Source organism: Engystomops pustulosus, chromosome 11 (genome assembly GCF_040894005.1).
Source record: "Engystomops pustulosus chromosome 11, aEngPut4.maternal, whole genome shotgun sequence".
Lineage (NCBI taxonomy): Eukaryota > Metazoa > Chordata > Amphibia > Anura > Leptodactylidae > Engystomops > Engystomops pustulosus.
Window position 1 is genome coordinate 69,272,115 of NC_092421.1, and position 21,124 is coordinate 69,293,238.

General features: G+C 46.9%; 1 protein-coding gene across 1 annotated transcript in view; it reads right to left on the bottom strand.

Moving 5' to 3' along the window:
• Nucleotides 1–820: 820 nt before the first annotated feature.
• CFAP58 (cilia and flagella associated protein 58) overlaps nt 821–21,124 on the bottom strand; it is a 46,410-nt gene continuing 26,106 nt past the window's right edge. The window contains exons 16-18 of the mRNA XM_072129468.1: nt 6,430–6,549; nt 6,199–6,332; nt 821–1,012 (exon numbers count right to left, since the gene is read on the bottom strand). Coding sequence (XP_071985569.1) covers nt 889–1,012; nt 6,199–6,332; nt 6,430–6,549 — 378 coding nt within the window. The 3' untranslated portion in view covers nt 821–888. The remainder of the gene's footprint in view (nt 1,013–6,198; nt 6,333–6,429; nt 6,550–21,124) is intronic.

The window sequence follows — 21,124 nt, forward strand, 5'->3', positions numbered from 1 at the left end:
CTCTATTACAGAATACAGTCCTACCAATACACTGGGGAGAGATACTGCAGCCGCACACCCTCCTCTATTATAGAATACAGTCCTACCAATACACTGGGGAGAGATACTGCAGCCGCACACCCTCCTTTATTACAGAATACAGTCCTACCAATACACTGGGGAGAGATACTGCAGCTGCACACCCTCCTCTAATACAGAATACAGTCCTACCAATACACTGGGGAGAGATACTGCAGCTGCACACCCTCCTCTAATACAGAATACAGTCCTACCAATACACTGGGGAGAGATACTGTAGCTGCACACCCTCCTCTATTACAGAATACAGTCCTACCAATACACTGGGGAGAGATACTGCAGCTGCACACCCTCCTCTATTACAGAATACAGTCCTACCAATACACTGAGGAGAGATACTGCAGCCGCACACCCTCCTCTATTACAGAATATAGTCCTACCAATACACTGGGGAGAGATACTGCAGCTGCACACCCTCCTCTATTACAGAATACAGTCCTACCAATACACTGGGGAGAGATACTGCAGCTCCTCCTCTTCTCTGGCCATATAAGTGGGCCACCCATGCACCCACCCAGATTGCCCGCTCCCAGGATTGATGTCCATTTTGGGGTGATACCTGCCCAACTTTGATTTAAAAATTTGTAAAGTTTTGCACAATATTGATTTTTATTTTAAAAAAATCCATGTATCACACTGTACATCGGCTGGATGCATCATTATTGTCTTTTGTAGGGAGACCCCTTTTATACGATATTTTCATAGAAAGAAAAAAAGCATAAGAAACCTCAAATAACCCAAGTATTCGATAACATGGACATTTATTACCAGAGGGAGGTGCATATAATTTAAAAACAAGGAGGAGGGTCATTAGGCGGTAATCTTGGGGGCGTGGCTTAGAGGGAATCCGCCTCCTGTAAAGCGCGGGGCCTCGGATCTCTGCTGCTGCTGCATAAAGGCTGCGTCTGTGTCCGCCAGGCTTCTCTCCTTCTCCCTATACACAGCAACAAAACCACAGCAGTGTCAGGAGGAGTCACATGAATCGATATATTATATACATGTCTATGCTGCAAGGGTCCTGTGCAAAACAGAAGTAGAAGCAGAGCATTGCAGAGAGCACAGCAGTGTGAGGTCACACCCACAGTACAATCCTGGAATATAAACTCAGATTTCACAGTCCTGCTGCCACTAACAACAAAGACAAAGGTCAGATTACACATCTCTCAAGATTGGCTCAAAACTGGCAGCAGTCTCTCTGGCACACCTGCTGACAGGTTCCCTTTAAATCTCATAAGAATAGAGGTTTTGAGGTCTAGATGGTTCCTACGTTTATTTTGACCTGGTCCCCCATGCCCTGGCATTCTTAGCGGCACCATGTCCTTTTTTTTTTAACCAGTTCCTGCCCACTGTTTGGTGTGGACATAGCATTGCTCTACGGATCCATCCAGCGTCTTCATTCCTTGCGCTTCCTGTGAATACATTTGCTGCCTCAGACTGATCATATAATGACAATCTGCCGTCCCGGGGTCATTAATCTCGTATAATAATCCTATAGTATTCCTGGAGGCAGATGTTTTACTGCTGAGGCCTAGAAAAACTGCTCTGCTCCATTGCTGTGCTGCCATCCATATCGAGCGCACATACTGCTGCAATCCTTCCACAGAAGACCCAGGGGCTCTCCTTATCCTTGGGGCTCCGGGGGCGGACCGGGGTTCTAGAACTGATGCTCTCTTTTGGATCAGAGATTTCCCAGATTCTATGGTGTCCCAGCCAAGTTCTGCCCCTGTACTGTCTATCTGACACTGACTCCAGGCCAATTCTCGCTACTATTACTCTATTACTATATACAGACAGGGCAAGGTAGTCAGTAATCCAAACCTCCAATTTTCCAATACTTTGACTCGTACTCTAGGTCCACCAAAATTCTCACAACTCTGAATCCACCGTCCTGTTTCCCTGGGACTCTAGCAGCTCTGGAAATAAATTCAGCCATTCCATCCCAGTGCTATATTCCTCTAATCTATTGCAGAGGAGCTTCCCTGCTGAGCATGTACATAAAGTGCATCCACTTTCATCTCAACTAAAAGCTGCAAGCTGCCCCAACCAGCCACATGCAGCCAAGAGTTGTGGTCCGCACCCTGTTGACTGTAAAGAGTCCAATGAGCTCTTACATAACTGATGTAACATTAATGATCATCGGAGGCCGGGTAGCGGTGAGTGCAGCTGAGAAGTTCTCCCTACTCCCGGGTCCTCTCCTGCTGCTCCGCTCAGTGCAGGAAGGAGAGAAAACGCAGCAGTGTTTGGTGCAGAGAGGAGAGAAGAAGCTGCAGTGTGGTGCAGGGAGGAGAGAAGAAGCTGCAGTGTGCGGTACAGGGAGGAGAGAAGAAGCTGCAGTGTGCAGTGCAGAGAGGAGAGAAGAAGCTGCAGATTGCGGTGCAGGGAGGAGAGAAGAAGCTGCAGTGTGGTGCAGGGAGCAGAGAAGAAGCTGCAGTGTGCGGTGCAGGGAGGAGAGAAGAAGCTGCAGTGTGCGGTGCAGGGAGGAGAGAAGAAGCTGCAGTGTGCGGTGCAGGGAGGGGAGAAGAAGCTGCAGTGTGTGGAGCAGGGAGGAGAGAGGAAGCTGCAGTGTGTGGTGTAGGGAGGAGAGAAGAAGCTGCAGTGTGTGGAGCAGGGAGGAGAGAAGAAGCTGCAGTGTGCGGTGCAGGGAGGAGATAGGAAGCTGCAGTGTTCGGTGCAGGGAGGAGAGAAGAAGCTGCATTGTGCGGTGCAGGGAGGAGAGAAGAAGCTGCAGTGTGCGGTGCAGGGAGGAGAGAAGCAGCTACAGTGTGCGGTGCAGGGAGGAGAGAAGAAGCTGCAGGGTGCGGTGCAGGGAGGAGAGAAGAAGCTGCAGTGTGTGGTGCAGGGAGGAGAGAAGAAGCTGCAGTGTGCGGTGCAGGGAGGAGAGAAGCAGCTACAGTGTGCGGTGCAGGGAGGAGAGAAGCAGCTACAGTGTGCGGTGCAGGGAGGAGAGAAGAAGCTGCAGGGTGCGGTGCAGGGAGGAGAGAAGAAGCTGCAGTGTGTGGTGCAGGGAGGAGAGAAGAAGCTGCAGTTTCCGGTGCAGGGAGGAGAGAAGAAGCTGCAGTGTGCGGTGCAGGGAGGAGAGAAGAAGCTGCAGTGTGTGGTGCAGGGAGGGGAGAAGAAGCTGCAGTGTGTGGAGCAGGGAGGAGAGAAGCAGCTGCAGTGTGCGGTGCAGGGAGGAGAGAAGCAGCTACAGTGTGCGGTGCAGGGAGGAGAGAAGAAGCTGCAGTGTGTGGAGCAGGGAGGAGAGAAGCAGCTGCAGTGTGCGGTGCAGGGAGGAGAGAAGAAGCTGCAGGGTGTGGTGCAGGGAGGAGAGAAGAAGCTGCAGTGTGGTGCAGGGAGCAGAGAAGAAGCTGCAGTGTGCGGTGCAGGGGGGAGAGAAGAAGCTGCAGTGTGCGGTGCAGGGGGGAGAGAAGAAGCTGCAGTGTGCGGTGCAGGGAGGAGAGAAAAAGCTGCAGTGTGCGGGGCAGGGAGGAGAGAAGAAGCTGCAGTGTGCGGTGCAGGGAGGAGAGAAGAAGCTGCAGTGTGTAGTGCAGGGAGGAGAGAAGAAGCTGCATTGTGCGGTGCAGGGAGGAGAGAAGAAGCTGCAGTGTGCGGTGCAGGGAGGAGAGAATAAGCTGCAGTGTGTGGTGCAGGGAGGAGAGGAGAAGCTGCAGTGTGCAGTGCAGGGAGGAGAGAAGAAGCTGCAGTGTGTGGAGCAGGGAGGAGAGAGGAAGCTGCAGTGTGTGGTGTAGGGAGGAGAGAAGAAGCTGCAGTGTGTGGAGCAGGGAGGAGAGAAGCAGCTGCAGTGTGCGGTGCAGGGAGGAGAGAAGAAGCTGCAGTGTGCGGTGCAGGGAGGAGAGAAGAAGCTGCAGTGTGCAGTGCAGGGAGGGAAGCTGCAGTGTGCGGTGCAGGGAGGAGAGAAGAAGCTGCAGTGTGCGGTGCAGGGAGGAGAGAAGAAGCTGCAGTGTGCGGTGCAGGGAGGAGAGAAGAAGCTGCAGTTTCCGGTGCAGGGAGGAGAGAAGAAGCTGCAGTGGGCGGTGCAGGGAGGAGAGAAGAAGCTGCAGTGTGCGGCGTAGGGAGGAGAGAAGAAGCTGCAGTGTGTGGAGCAGGGAGGAGAGAGAAAACTGCAGTGTGTGGTGTAGGGAGGAGAGAAGAAGCTGCAGTGTGTGGAGCAGGGAGGAGAGAAGCAGCTGCATTGTGCGGTGCAGGGAGGAGAGAAGAAGCTGCAGTGTGTAGTGCAGGGAGGAGAGAAGAAGCTGCATTGTGCGGTGCAGGGAGGAGAGAAGAAGCTGCAGTGTGCGGTGCAGGGAGGAGAGAATAAGCTGCAGTGTGTGGAGCAGGGAGGAGAGAGGAAACTGCAGTGTGTGGTGTAGGGAGGAGAGAAGAAGCTGCAGTGTGTGGAGCAGGGAGGAGAGAAGCAGCTGCAGTGTGCGGTGCAGGGAGGAGAGAAGAAGCTGCAGTGTGTAGTGCAGGGAGGAGAGAAGAAGCTGCATTGTGCGGTGCAGGGAGGAGAGAAGAAGCTGCAGTGTGCGGTGCAGGGAGGAGAGAAGAAGCTGCAGTGTGCGGTGCAGGGAGGAGAGAATAAGCTGCAGTGTGTGGTGCAGGGAGGAGAGGAGAAGCTGCAGTGTGCAGTGCAGGGAGGAGAGAAGAAGCTGCAGTGTGTGGAGCAGGGAGGAGAGAAGAAGCTGCAGTGTGTGGAGCAGGGAGGAGAGAGGAAACTGCAGTGTGTGGTGTAGGGAGGAGAGAAGAAGCTGCAGTGTGCAGTGCAGGGAGGAGAGAAGAAGCTGCAGTGTGCGGTGCAGGGAGGAAAGGAGAAGCTGCAGTGTGCGGTGCAGGGAGGAGAGGAGAAGCTGCAGTGTGCGGTGCAGGGAGGAGAGGAGAAGCTGCAGTGTGTGGTGCAGGGAGGAGAGGAGAAGCTGCAGTGTGCGGTGCAGGGAGGAGAGGAGAAGCTGCAGTGTGTGGTGCAGGGAGGAGAGGAGAAGCTGCAGTGTGTGGTGCAGGGAAGAGAGAAGAAGCTGCAGTGTGCGGTGGAGGAAGGAGAGGAGAAGCTGCAGTGTGTGGTGCAGGGAGGAGAGGAGAAGCTGCAGTGTGCGGTGCAGGGAGGAGAGAATAAGCTGCAGTGTGTGGTGCAGGGAGGAGAGAAGAAGCTGCAGTGTGCGGTGCAGGGAGGAGAGAAGAAGCTGCAGTGTGTGGTGCAGGGAGGAGAGAATAAGCTGCAGTGTTCGGTGCAGGGAGGAGAGAAGAAGCTGCAGTGTGCGGTGCAGGGAGGAGAGGAGAAGCTGCGGTGTGCAGTGCAGGGAGGAGAGAAGAAGCTGCAGTGTGCGGTGCAGGGAGGAGAGAAGAAGCTGCAGTGTGTGGTGCAGGGAGGAGAGAAGAAGCTGCAGTGTGTGGTGCAGGGAGGAGAGAAGAAGCTGCAGTGTGTGGTGCAGGGAGGAGAGAATAAGCTGCAGTGTTCGGTGCAGGGAGGAGAGAAGAAGCTGCAGTGTGCGGTGCAGGGAGGAGATGAGAAGCTGCAGTGTGCGGTGCAGGGAGGAGAGAAGAAGCTGCAGTGTGCGGTGCAGGGAGGAGAGAAGAAGCTGCAGTGTGCGGTGCAGGGAAGAGAGAAGAAGCTGCAGTGTGCGGTGCAGGGAGGAGAGAAGAAGCTGCAGTGTTCGGTGCAGGGAGGAGAGAAGAAGCTGCAGTGTGCGGTGCAGGGAGGAGATGAGAAGCTGCAGTGTGCGGTGCAGGGAAGAGAGAAGAAGCTGCAGTGTGCGGTGCAGGGAGGAGAGAAGAAGCTGCAGTGTGCGGTGCAGGGAGGAGAGAAGAAGCTGGCACGGTCCATGAAGGGTTAATCCTGGTCTTCCCCTTCATTCTTCTGCTGTTATTATTGAGAAGAACCTTAATGGCGTCAGACAATGAGGATCTGGAGGGGAGCGGAGCTGCATCTGCTGCTAATGGACCGGCACACTGTCACGACATCTCAGCACTTTCCTTAAGAAACCTCCCAATAAAATACCAGGATGTAACAATAACTGCCAGAAGCTGAAACATGCGCCCGGTGCCAGTGCTGAGGTCATGGAGCCCCTGGATTACAGCTGCCACACACCCCTTTAACCAAGCAGAATATGTAATACAAACAACATCTTAAAGGGGCGGTGTGTCTACCTGGCCTGCTGCTCCCTCCTCTTCTGGGTCAGGTACTTCTTCTTCAGGTTCTGGAGCTCGCTGGCCAGCCGCTCCACCTCGTACTTGTACTCGTGGCTCTGGGACTCGTACATGTTCAGTTCTGATGACAGCGCCTGCGCAGGGAGACAAGGAGAGAGCTCTGCTCTAGGCAGCACAGAGAGACCTGATTTATCAGGGGCTTTACCCCGGGGGGCTGGGGTCCGCTCTCACCTTGAGTTGCTTGGTCTTCTCCCGCAGCGTCTGCTGATAGATCTGCAGCTGTTCGGCCGCCTCGGGCCCCGGTTGCCGCGCCAGGATGTGCTTCAGCTCCACGTACAACTTCTCCTTCTCCTGCAAGGAAACATAAACATCCTCTGTCGCAGCAGCTTTAGGAGTGACTAGTGACCATTCTGCTCTGCTGAACCTATATGTCCATCCCTTTGAGGACCAGAGAGTAGAAACATGGAGAATTGTGTCTGCACTCACTGCCCAACACCACAGTATAAGGGGACCCCTTTAAGGGGCTGAAAACTTATCAATCCCTATGACTTATCCGTGCATCTCACACTCACACTGCTGTGCTCTGTGTATCAAACTGCTGCATAGTCTCTCCTCTATGCTCTCAGTGACTGTTGAAGTATTCATTCACAAGCCTACAACAGCTTTCACTAAGAGCAGTGGGAGCTCAATAAACAGATAACAGCAGTGTGAGGACACACCCCCAGTGCACTTGGAGAAGCTACAATCCTGGAATATAAATCCATATATCACAGTCCTGCTGCTACTAACATACTCAAAGGTCTGATCCCACATCTTTCAAAGTACAATAAACAAAACTGGCTGCACAGAGCACAGCAGTGTGAGGGCATATTGCAGCCCACTTTGAGAAGCTACAATCCTGGAATATAAATCCATATATCACAGTCCTGCTGCTAACAACAACATAAAGAAAATTCTGATTATACATCTCTCCAGGGACAAAACTCTAACACTAGCTGCAGAGAGCACAGAGCACAGCAGTGTGATTGGAGCAATCCTGTAATGGAAATCCATATTTCACAGCCCTGCTGCTACTAACAACATGCACAAAAATCTGCATGGTCTTGAACTTGCTGCATGGTCACAGCTCAGTGAATTTTTTCTAGAGCAGATTTATTTTTATTGATAAACATCTAAAAATTTGCCCAAACTCACTAATTCTTCCTCTTAATCTGTAGACACATTGGGGCTCATTTACTAAGGGTCCGAATCGAGTTTTTCCGCCGGGTTTCCCGAATGTTTCCAATTTGCGCCGAATTGCCCCGGGATTTTGACGCACGCGATCGGATTGTGGCGCATCAGCACCGGCTTTCACGCAACAGAAATCGGGGGGCGTGGCCGTCGGAAAAACCACAGAATTTAAAAAAAAATTGTTTTGCAAAAATAGCACTCACATACACCAAGACGGAGAAGGTGAATTCTGGCGGACCTCGGCACAGCAGCGACACCTAGTGGACATCGGACGCATGACCTTAGTGAATCCCAGCAGAACCCGAATCAGCATTGGAGAACACGCCGCTGGATTGCGACTGGACCGGGTAAGTAAATCTGCCCCATTTTTCCTTGTTACAAAAACAGTATCCAATCAAGATATCACCTAAAAAGCAGCAACAATCTGAAGTTCTAGTTTGTTGGACAGAGTTCCCCTTTAAGCATAAACAAAAGCAGTCACTGGTAGGTAACTCCTGCACATATAAGGATGTATCCAAGCAAAAGATCACCAAAAGTACATTTTAAAGTTACTGGTGTCATATTAAAGATAAGAATCTCATCTTTCAGATAACACCAGGCTTGTGATTCTGTGAGCTACAGAACAAGAGATGCAGACAGATAAGATGTGTCTTTTATTTACAACCATGTCCTTGTCAGTGGGGGTCATTTATCTTTTCCTTCTGTGGGTGTTTTTGCACCTTTTTGCTGTGTAATGTTTTGAGGCTATTTTGCCGTGGGTTGTTGCGCCTTATTTGTCATTACATTGCGCCTCATTCCAGATGCTTGCGCCCGATTTATTATACTATTGCGCCTATACGCCAGTCCTGACAATGCTCAGAGCAGGCAATTGTATCCTTTGCGCTACAAATTGCAGCTTTTTTCAAATTTGCGCCTAATAAGGCACACAAAAAAACCTGCATTTAACAAAGAGTAAAAACGACAGAGACAAATGAGGTGCAAAAAATAGACTCACAACAGGCTCAAAAACATACCCCCTGTATCTCTGTTTCTAGGTGCTACTGAACTGAAGATAGGGGCATCTCAGACTCATCTCAGGCAAAATATGACTCTTCTCTGCTCACTGTCACATGACTTTGCAGGAGATTTTATTTATGGGTAAACGGGGGGGGGGGGGGGGGAATTTTACATCAAAAAACTAATTTTAGAAGGGAAATTTTATGCCCGGCCTGAGTTGCTGGTAGTTATATGGGGTAAAATCTGATGACAGGTTCCCTTTATGCTTTGATGATAGCTCCGGAGAACTCGCTGACGCAACACTTTGGGGAATTGTCCATTAGTCCCGTTTCTTCCTCCCCACGACCAAAAGTTTTATCTGGGAGATTCTTTCTGAGGGGCAAAGAAGACGCCCCGCGAATTTACAGCCGCCGCATTCTCCTCGCAAGCAGCAAACGAAACGTACGGCGGTGTCTGTGCGCAGCGCTGGCTACGGACTCCTGAACCGCCGCCAGGACGTCCATTACCAGAAACAACACAAAGAATTCTCTCTGTTTCTTGGTTGAAAAAAAAAAAAACACTTTGATTTAACTCTTTGTCCCCCAGAATGTTCACTTTTTGTGCTTTGGACCTCCTCTTCCTGCAGGAGACCAAAATTAGGACATTTTTTAAGAACACAGAGCGAGATCTTTGGCCAAGCCATCACTTAAAGGGGTGGCCCAATATTACTGATCTCCCAGTTACAGAACAAGAATAATGGACCACCCCTTTAAATCAAGAGAACGGGTCGTTCCGCTACTATGGACGCTCTCATAGGGGAATGTGACCCTTATTCTAGTGATTGTGAGATAGGAGATACGGCTTCGACATGAGTTAACCCCTTTAAGACTCTACTTCCTCCATCCTACAGTAGGTTACAACCACCCACATGAGAACCTGGGAATATTCCTCCAAATAGGACAACACTGATTGTCTTGGGTATGTATGAGTTCAGCAGCGCCGCACCTATTTACAGGTGGTGCCAGGTACTGCAGGAACATCCCACTGAGGTGAATTGGGCTGAGATGCAATACCACATGTGACCTGTAAACAGGTGGGGCGCTGTTTTTTTAATCCTTTACAATCCCTACAAGGGTCATCACAGATTTGTGAATGCCTCCACATAGCCTAAAAAGAGTAACTATCCAAATTTTCAGGAAACAGAATACAAAGTGGGAGATGTGTAACCCTTAAAGGGTCCAGGATGCCTTCCACAGCAATCATCCTGTCAATAGGAGCAGAAACCTACTGTATGACCACAAACTAAGATGCAATGCAGAGATAATCCAGTGCACTGGAGGCGGAGCCACTTGTCTCTACAGGCAGCAGAAAGTGCTCAGGTCCTTTTCTGGAATCATTGCCCCTTTTTAGCGCCATCGATCTTTTCTCTGCCTGCAACATGTCTATAAACAGTTAAATCAGACAAACTGAGCCCCGCCCTCAGGACACTTGCGGAATGATTTGCATATGAAAAAAAGCTAATGATCTCTGCTTTACTTCAACAGTTTGTGGCCAAAATGGAAAGATTTTGCTTCTACTAAAGCAGAGAGCCAAGAGCACAGCAGTGTAGAGCCACAATCCTAGAATATAAATCCATATTTCACAGTCCTGCTGCTACTAAGGACACACACAACGGTCTAATTACACATCTCTTCAGGGGTCAATGCCTAATACTGGCTGCAGAGAGCACAGAGGACAGCAGTGTGGGGGCACCCCCAACACAGTTGGAGAAAATACAATCCTGGAATATTAATCCAAAAAAATCAGTCCTGCTGCTACTAACAACATACACAAAGGACTGATGAAATTTCTCTCCAGCGACAATACATAACACTGGCTGCAGAGAGCACAGAGCACAGCAGTGTGAGGACGCCCCCCCCCCCCCAGTGCACTCGGAGAAGCTGCAATCCTGGAAGGTAAATCCATATATATCACAGTCCTGCTGCTACTGACAACATACACAGCAGTCTGATTACACATCTCTCCAGGGACAAATGTAACACTGGCTGTAGTCTGTATGGTCACACCTGCTGACAGGATGTGTCATAAATACTTTTTAGATGCAGTAGTGGGATCTGCACATTCCTGGGTCCCCTGACCCGCATTCTGTAGGGGGCGCCGTCTGTGTGAGCACTCTCCATTGTAGTGTATGAGAGCACTGGAAATAGTCTGAATACTGCACGTGGACCATCCCTTTAAAACGTCTGGGATGCTGAGGGTTAATCGCTCCAATCTGCCTCTGTAGGTCTGTAGCGATCCTGTATGTGCAGTCAGGTTGCCTATCGGGCCGGGCAGGAGGGGACGTGGTATAATCCCTCCACATAAGGAGGTACAGAGCGTAGTGCGGCAGCGCCCAGGAGGACGAGGCTTGGCACGGAGCGGGCACTTACAGTCGGATTGCCCTGTAAAGTGCCAACAACCCTGCTGCCAGACAAAGGGCGAGATGAAAGCCCCAAATACTAATGGCTAGGACGGGCGCAGCTCCTGGTGCCCCCTGGTGCCCGCTCCGGAGGCTGAAGACTGGGGGAGGGTTTCTTTATAAAGGGTGCGGGGCCGGTGCCAAGTAGTTCTATACAAACCTCGCTGCGCTAAAAGTAGGAAGACGGAGAGTGAAACACAATGGCCGACGCTCACAGAGCACGGCCCCCAGAGCGACGTCTCGTCCTGTCACCGCGCCAGGCAAACAAACAAGTGTGCGAGCGGGCGCTCCCCTGCCAACCATTCAGAGCGTCACCAACATTATCCTGTCCACGCTCCAATGTTACCAGGGGCGCGGCGCTGATAACCGCTCAATACACCACAGCCGGACCCTTATTAATAGACTTTATTATCCCGGGCCCCTCTTATTCTAGGATAACAATGACCCATCTGGATGCGGGAAGGTAAAGCGCCCACCATGTGCCCACCCCCCGCCGCTGACAGCAGCGCCATCCTCATCCTGCCCATGTGCACCCGGAGGACCCAGCAGAAACATTGTATCCTCTGTGTATCATTATATAGAAGACTGATACATTGTATTGTGTTCCATTCAGAGAGTAGAAATTACATTATACATTGTGTATATTACAATCCATCGCTGTATTATCTTATGTATTATATGCATTGTGTATATTACAATCCATCGCTGTATTATCTTATGTATTATATACATTGTGTATATTACAATCCATCGCTGTATTATCTTATGTATTATATACATTGTGTATATTACAATCCATCGCTGTATTATCTTATGTATTATATACATTCTGTATATTACAATCCATCGCTGTATTATCTTATGTATTATATACATTGTGTATATTACAATCCATCGCTGTATTATCTTATGTATTATATACATTGTGTATATTACAATCCATCGCTGTATTATCTTATGTATTATATACATTCTGTATATTACAATCCATCGCTGTATTATCTTATGTATTATATACATTCTGTATATTACAATCCATCGCTGTATTATCTTATGTATTATATACATTCTGTATATTACAATCCATCACTGTATTATCTTATGTATTATATACATTGTGTATATTACAATCTACCGTATCACTGTATTACTGAATGTTATGTATTATATATATTATGTATTGTATATGAAGATGTAGGAGGGTGCACTAGGAGGCACTCCATGGCTCAGAAAGCTATGTGAACCAACTTAATAACTGATACAGCTCCATGATGTGCCCCCATAACTTAGATAGCTCCATGATCTGCTCCCATAACTCAGATACCTCAGTGAACTGCCCCCATGACTCTAACTGATCCATCTTGTTATAATAACTTATGCAGCTCAGTAAACTGCCCCCATAACTCTAACTGCTCCATGATCTGCCCCCATGACTCAGAAAGCTCTCAACGGACCCCATGACTGAAGTTCACCGTCCTACCCTGGGTGCAGAAAAGCGCATGTCAAGCGACACTTTTTTTTCCTAAAATATGGCAGTTTTTCCGAATCCGTCGGGTTTTCTTATGGCCACACCCCCCATTTCCGCCGCGTGCATGTCGGCGCTGATGCGCCACAATCTGATCGCGTGCGCCGAAATCGCGGGGCAATTCATGGAAAATCGCCGCAAATCGGAAATAATCGGGTAACGCGACGGAGTATTATCAATGCATTGTTCATGACGGGTTATGTGATATTGGGGCTCATTTACTAAGGGTCCGAACGCCACACTTTGCGGTGAATTGCCCTGGGTTTTTGGCACACGCAATCAGATTGTGGCGCATCAGTGCTGGCTTGCACGCGAAAGAGATTGGGGGGCGTGGCCGTCGGACAACACAACGGATTCGGCAAAACCGCAGAATTTAAAAAACGAATTGTGTCGCAAGATCAAGCACTCACATGCACCAGGGGAGAAGAAGGTGAACTCCAGCGGACCTTGGCGCAGCAGCAACACCTGCTGAATATCGTGCGCACGACTTAAGTGAATCCCGGCAGACCCGAATCCTCGCCGGACCCGAATCCTCGTCGGACAACGCACTGTGTGATCGCGGCGGTACAGGGTAAGTAAATGTGCCCCAATATCTTTTCTATATGACATTGTTTTATTAGATTTTATTCTAATATATTGTTATTTACATTCAAATACTGTATATTGTACGATTTTATCTTATTTGATATCATGTTATCTTTTCTATATATTATATTGTCCTACTATTTCCTATCATCTTGTTATAAGGATTTCTTGTGTTGTGCCATATCACTGGCATTTGTTTTCTTCCATTGTTATATTGCTTTCAATTATCTCAGGTTAGAACAGTGTATAATCCATTGTAGTTTGCTGTATATGTTTTTTCCTCAAATTATATATTGTGTCATCTGTTATGTGATTATATGGTCATATTATGATTTCTTTATTACATTCTTCTGTTGTTTTAGGTCATTTTGTGTTACATTGTTACTTATTAAAGGAGTCCTAGAATAATTTTTGAAAACCCATGTTGAGGTCAGGTAGGTGTAGGGGGCCTCTGTGCTGATCGGGGAAGGTGTCACTTTTTGACTATGATCTCTAACTTTCCTTACTTCCTAGCAGGGCTGGCGCCAGCACTTGGCGAACCTGGACAAGTGCCGGGGCCCAGAGCTGCTGGGGTGGCCCACATAAGGCTGTACATAATGAATCTATGGGAGTGTATCTACTGAATCCATAGGGTGAATCCATAGGATGCTTTATATAAAATACCCATGAGGCGGGCTGTTTGGGATCATAAACTAGGGAATATCTTAGTGAACATGGAACTGTTCTAGTTTCTAAATTGTTAATGCCTCCACGTGAGTTCACTGCAAAGGGGCCCACTGAGGCTCTGTCGCTCAGGGGCCTACTGAAACCAGGAGCCGACCTTGCTTCCTAGCATCATGGCTCTAGCCCTGTGTTCACTATGACCTTCTATAAAGATCAGCTAATTTCCCTTAATGGCGCTGTGAGCTGCCTCATGACTCAAAAGGCTCTGTGAACCGCCCACGACTCAGAAAGCTCTGTGAACCGCCCACATGACTCAGAAAGCTCTGTGAACCGCCCCCATGACTCAGAAAGCTCTGTGAACCGCCCCCATGACTCAGAAAGCTCTGTGAACCGCCCACATGATTCAGAAAGCTCTGTGAACACCCACATAACTCAGAAAGCTCTGTGAACCGCCCCCATGACTCAGAAAGCTCTGTGAACCGCCCACATGACTCAGAAAGCTCTGTGAACCGCCCCCATGACTCAGAAAGCTCTGTGAACCGCCCACATGACTCAGAGAGGTCCCTGATCTGCGTAAGCTTGTACATCTTACACTCTAATCTCTTCTCTTCTACCATCAGAACATCCTCCATCTGGCTCCGTGTTCGTGACCTCTCACAATTCCCTCCGGAAATCCTTTCTGCTGCTGTTGTGCATGGGAATCGACAACTTCCCTATACACCGTAATCTCAAAATCAACTAAACTGCCCGTTAAACTCCTTTAGTTTCCTTCTGATCATCTGTGCTCACTATGGCCTTTCATAAGACTGTCACATTTCTCTCCTGAAATCTTCTGTACTGCAGTGGGAGAAGGGAATTTGAAAACTTCCCTTACATTGTATTCTCTAAATCTGCCTAATTTCTCTCTAAACTCCTTCCCAGTGCCAAAAAGGGATTCGAAAACCTTCATTCTTGCCTTTAGGTGGTAAATGGAGCATCAAAAAAACAAAACAAAAAAAAAAAACAAGGGAAAACACATTGTGCCAACACCACCGCTGACTTAAACGCTACAATTAAGCGCCGGAGCGCCAGGACTGGGAAGAGTGTGCAGTCTACATCTCATCTGCTGACCACTGGCGCCATCTACAGGTCATACTAGGAATGACAACTTCAGTGGAAAAACTTTAAAGGGAATGGAGAGCACGGATAACCAGAGGAGGATGGTATTAGACTTTATACTTTATTCTGCTCGTGTTAAACCTTCATAATCAAACTTTGGAGTCAACCCTTTAATTATTGGCAAGAGTGGTAAGATGTGAGGATCTTATAGACAGACAGATGAGAGACAGCAGAGACCGATGGTCATGTGATAATAAAGACAGATCATGACAAAGCGGTAAATAATGCTGTGGAATGACGTGCTATACAATGAGGCTTTATGTAAGGTTGCGGTATACAATCACTTGGTATACTATGAGGTGGTATATAATGCGGCAGTATGTAATGTTATACTATGAGATAGTATACAATGAGGGGGTATGTAATGATGCGGTATACAATGAGGGGGTATGTAATGATGCGGTATACTATGAGGTGGTATATGATGATGCGGTATACAATGAGGGGGTATGTAATGATGCATTATACAATGAGGGGGTATGTAATGATGCTGTATACAATGAGGCTTTATGTAAGGTTGCGGTATACAATCACTTGGTATACTATGAGGTGGTATATAATGCGGCAGTATGTAATGTTATACTATGAGATAGTATACAATGACGGGGTATGTGATGATGCGGTATACAATGAGGGGGTATGTAATGATGCGGTATACAATGACGGGGTATGTGATGATGCGGTATACAATGAGGGGGTATGTAATGATGCGGTATACAATGAAGGGGTATGTAATGATGCGGTATACAATGAGGGGGTATGTCATGATGCGGTATACAATGAGGTGGTATATAATGCGGCAGTATGTAATGTTATACTATGAGATAGTATACAATGACGGGGTATGTAATGATGCGGTATACAATGAGGGGGTATGTAATGATGCTGTATACAATGAGGGGGTATGTAATGATGCTGTATACAATGAGGGGGTATGTAATGATGCTGTATACAATGAGGGGGTATGTAATGATGCTGTATACAATGACGGGGTATGTAATGATGCTGTATACAATGAGGGGGTATGTAATGATGCTGTATACAATGAGGGGGTATGTAATGATGCGGTATACAATGAGGGGGTATGTAATGATGCGGTATACAATGAGGGGGTATGTAATGATGCGGTATACAATGAGGGGGTATGTAATGATGCGGTATACAATGAGGGGGTATGTAATGATGCGGTATACTGTGAGGGGGTATGTGATGATGCGGTATACAATGAGGGGGTATGTAATGATGCGGTATACAATGAGGGGGTATGTAATGATGCGGTATACAATGAGGGGGTATGTAATGATGCTGTATACAATGAGGGGGTATGTAATGATGCTGTATACAATGAGGGGGTATGTAATGATGCGGTATACAATGAGGGGGTATGTAATGATGCGGTATACAATGAGGGGGTATGTAATGATGCGGTATACAATGAGGGGGTATGTGATGATGCGGTATACAATGAGGGGGTATGTAATGATGCGGTATACAATGAGGGGGTATGTAATGATGCTGTATACAATGAGGGGGTATGTAATGATGCGGTATACAATGAGGGGGTATGTAATGATGCGGTATACAATGAAGGGGTATGTAATGATGCGGTATACAATGAGGGGGTATGTGATGATGCGGTATACAATGAGGGGGTATGTAATGATGCGGTATACTATGAGGTGGTATATGATGATGCGGTATACAATGAGGGGGTATGTAATGATGCATTATACAATGAGGGGGTATGTAATGATGCTGTATAAAATGAGGCTTTATGTAAGGTTGCGGTATACAATCACTTGGTATACTATGAGGTGGTATATAATGCGGCAGTATGTAATGTTATACTATGAGATAGTATACAATGACGGGGTATGTGATGATGCGGTATACAATGAGGGGGTATGTAATGATGCGGTATACAATGACGGGGTATGTGATGATGCGGTATACAATGAGGGGGTATGTAATGATGCGGTATACAATGAAGGGGTATGTAATGATGTGGTATACAATGACGGGGTATGTAATGATGCGGTATACAATGAGGGGGTATGTAATGATGCGGTATACAATGAGGGGGTATGTAATGATGTGGTATACAATGACGGGGTATGTAATGATGCGGTATACAATGAGGGGGTATGTAATGATGCGGTATACAATGAGGGGGTATGTCATGATGCGGTATACAATGAGGTGGTATATAATGCGGCAGTATGTAATGTTATACTATGAGATAGTATACAATGACGGGGTATGTAATGATGCGGTATACAATGAGGGGGTATGTAATGATGCGGTATACAATGACGGGGTATGTAATGATGCGGTATACAATGAGGGGGTATGTAATGATGCGGTATACAATGAGGGGGTATGTAATGATGCGGTATACAATGAGGGGGTATGTAATGATGCGGTATACAATGAGGGGGTATGTAATGATGCGGTATACAATGAGGGGGTATGTAATGATGCGGTATACAATGAAGGGGTATGTAATGATGCGGTATACAATGAGGGGGTATGTAATGATGCGGTATACAATGAGGGGGTATGTGATGATGCGGTATACAATGAGGGGGTATGTCATGATGCGGTATACAATGAAGGGGTATGTAATGATGCGGTATACAATGAGGGGGTATGTAATGATGCGGTATACAATGAGGGGGTATGTAATGATGCGGTATACAATGAGGGGGTATGTAATGATGCGGTATACAATGAGGGGGTATGTAATGATGCTGTATACAATGACGGGGTATGTAATGATGCTGTATACAATGAGGGGGTATGTAATGATGCTGTATACAATGAGGTGGTATGTAATGATGCGGTATACAATGAGGGGGTATGTAATGATGCTGTATACAATGAGGGGGTATGTAATGATGCTGTATACAATGAGGGGGTATGTAATGATGCGGTATACAATGAGGGGGTATGTAATGATGCGGTATACAATGAAGGGGTATGTAATGATGCGGTATACAATGAGGGGGTATGTAATGATGCGGTATACAATGAGGGGGTATGTAATGATGCTGTATACAATGAGGGGGTATGTAATGATGCGGTATACAATGAGGGGGTATGTAATGATGCTGTATACAATGAGGGGGTATGTAATGATGCGGTATACAATGAGGGGGTATGTAATGATGCGGTATACAATGAGGGGGTATGTAATGATGCGGTATACAATGAGGGGGTATGTAATGATGCTGTATACAATGAGGTGGTATGTAATGATGCGGTATACAATGAGGGGGTATGTAATGATGCGGTATACAATGAGGGGGTATGTAATGATGCGGTATACAATGAGGGGGTATGTAATGATGCGGTATACAATGAAGGGGTATGTAATGATGCGGTATACAATGAGGGGGTATGTAATGATGCGGTATACAATGAGGGGGTATGTAATGATGCTGTATACAATGAGGGGGTATGTAATGATGCTGTATACAATGAGGGGGTATGTAATGATGCGGTATACAATGAGGGGGTATGTAATGATGCGGTATACTATGAGGTGGTATATGATGATGCGGTATACAATGAGGGGGTATGTAATGATGCGGTATACAATGAGGGGGTATGTAATGATGCGGTATACAATGAGGGGGTATGTAATGATGCGGTATACAATGAGGGGGTATGTGATGATGCGGTATACAATGAGGGGGTATGTAATGATGCGGTATACAATGAGGGGGTATGTAATGATGCGGTATACAATGAGGGGGTATGTGATGATGCGGTATACAATGAGGGGGTATGTAATGATGCGGTATACAATGAGGGGGTATGTAATGATGTAGTATACAATGAGGGGGTATGTAATGATGCTGTATACAATGAGGGGGTATGTAATGATGCGGTATACAATGACGGGGTATGTAATGATGCGGTATACAATGACGGGGTATGTAATGATGCGGTATACTATGAGGTGGTATATGATGATGCTGTATACAATGAGGGGGTATGTAATGATGCGGTATACAATGAGGGGGTATGTAATGATGCGGTATACAATGAGGGGGTATGTAATGATGCGGTATACAATGAGGGGGTATGTAATGATGCGGTATACAATGAGGGGGTATGTGATGATGCTGTATACAATGAGGGGGTATGTAATGATGCGGTATACAATGAGGGGGTATGTAATGATGCGGTATACTATTAGGTGGTATATGATGATGCGGTATACAATGAGGGGGTATGTAATGATGCGGTATACAATGAGGGGGTATGTAATGATGTGGTATACAATGAGGGGGTATGTAATGATGCGGTATACAATGAGGGGGTATGTAATGATGCGGTATACAATGAGGGGGTATGTAATGATGTGGTATACAATGAGGGGGTATGTAATGATGCGGTATACAATGAGGGGGTATGTAATGATGTGGTATACAATGAGGGGGTATGTAATGATGCGGTATACAATGAGGGGGTATGTAATGATGCGGTATACAATGAGGGGGTATGTAATGATGTGGTATACAATGAGGGGGTATGTAATGATGCGGTATACAATGAGGGGGTATGTAATGATGTGGTATACAATGAGGGGGTATGTAATGATGCGGTATACAATGAGGGGGTATGTAATGATGCGGTATACAATGAGGGGGTATGTAATGATGTGGTATACAATGAGGGGGTATGTAATGATGCAGTATACAATGAGGGGGTATGTAATGATGCAGTATACAATGAGGGGGTATGTAATGATGCGGTATACAATGAGGGGGTATGTAATGATGCGGTATACAATGAGGGGGTATGTAATGATGCGGTATACAATGAGGGGGTATGTGATGATGCGGTATACAATGAGGGGGTATGTAATGAGGCGGTATACAATGAGGGGGTATGTAATGATGCTGTATACAATGAGGGGGTATGTAATGATGCTGTATACAATGAGGGGGTATGTAATGATGCGGTATACAATGAGGGGGTATGTGATGATGCGGTATACAATGAGGGGGTATGTAATGATGCTGTATACAATGAGGGGGTATGTAATGATGCGGTATACTATGAGGTGGTATATGATGATGCGGTATACAATGAGGGGGTATGTAATGATGCGGTATACTATGAGGTGGTATATGATGATGTGGTATACAATGAGGGGGTATGTAATGATGCGGTATACAATGAGGGGGTATGTAATGATGCGGTATACAATGAGGGGGTATGTAATGATGCGGTATACTATGAGGTGGTATATGATGATGCTGTATACAATGAGGGGGTATGTAATGATGCTGTATACAATGAGGGGGTATGTAATGATGCTGTATACAATGAGGGGGTATGTAATGATGCGGTATACAATGAGGGGGTATGTAATGATGCGGTATACAATGAGGGGGTATGTAATGATGCGGTATACAATGAGGGGGTATGTAATGATGCGGTATACAATGAGGGGGTATGTAATGATGCGGTATACAATGAGGGGGTATGTAATGATGCGGTATACAATGAGGGGGTATGTAATGATGCGGTATACAATGAGGGGGTATGTAATGATGCGGTATACAATGAGGGGGTATGTGATGATGCGGTATACAATGAGGGGGTATGTAATGAGGCGGTATACAATGAGGGGGTATGTAATGATGCTGTATACAATGAGGGGGTATGTAATGATGCTGTATACAATGACGGGGTATGTAATGATGCGGTATACAATGAGGGGGTATGTGATGATGCGGTATACAATGAGGGGGTATGTAATGATGCTGTATACAATGAGGGGGTATGTAATGATGCGGTATACTATGAGGTGGTATATGATGATGCGGTATACAATGAGGGGGTATGTAATGATGCGGTATACTATGAGGTGGTATATGATGATGTGGTATACAATGAGGGGGTATGTAATGATGCGGTATACAATGAGGGGGTATGTAATGATGCGGTATACAATGAGGGGGTATGTAATGATGTGGTATACAATGAGGGGGTATGTAATGATGTGGTATACAATGAGGGGGTATGTAATGATGCTGTATACAATGAGGGGGTATGTAATGATGTGGTATACAATGAGGGGGTATGTAATGATGCGGTATACAATGAGGGGGTATGTAATGATGCGGTATACAATGAGGGGGTATGTAATGATGCGGTATACAATGAGGGGGTATGTAATGATGCGGTATACAATGAGGGGGTATGTAATGATGCGGTATACAATGAGGGGGTATGTAATGATGCGGTATACAATGAGGGGGTATGTAATGATGCGGTATACAATGAGGGGGTATGTAATGATGCGGTATACAATG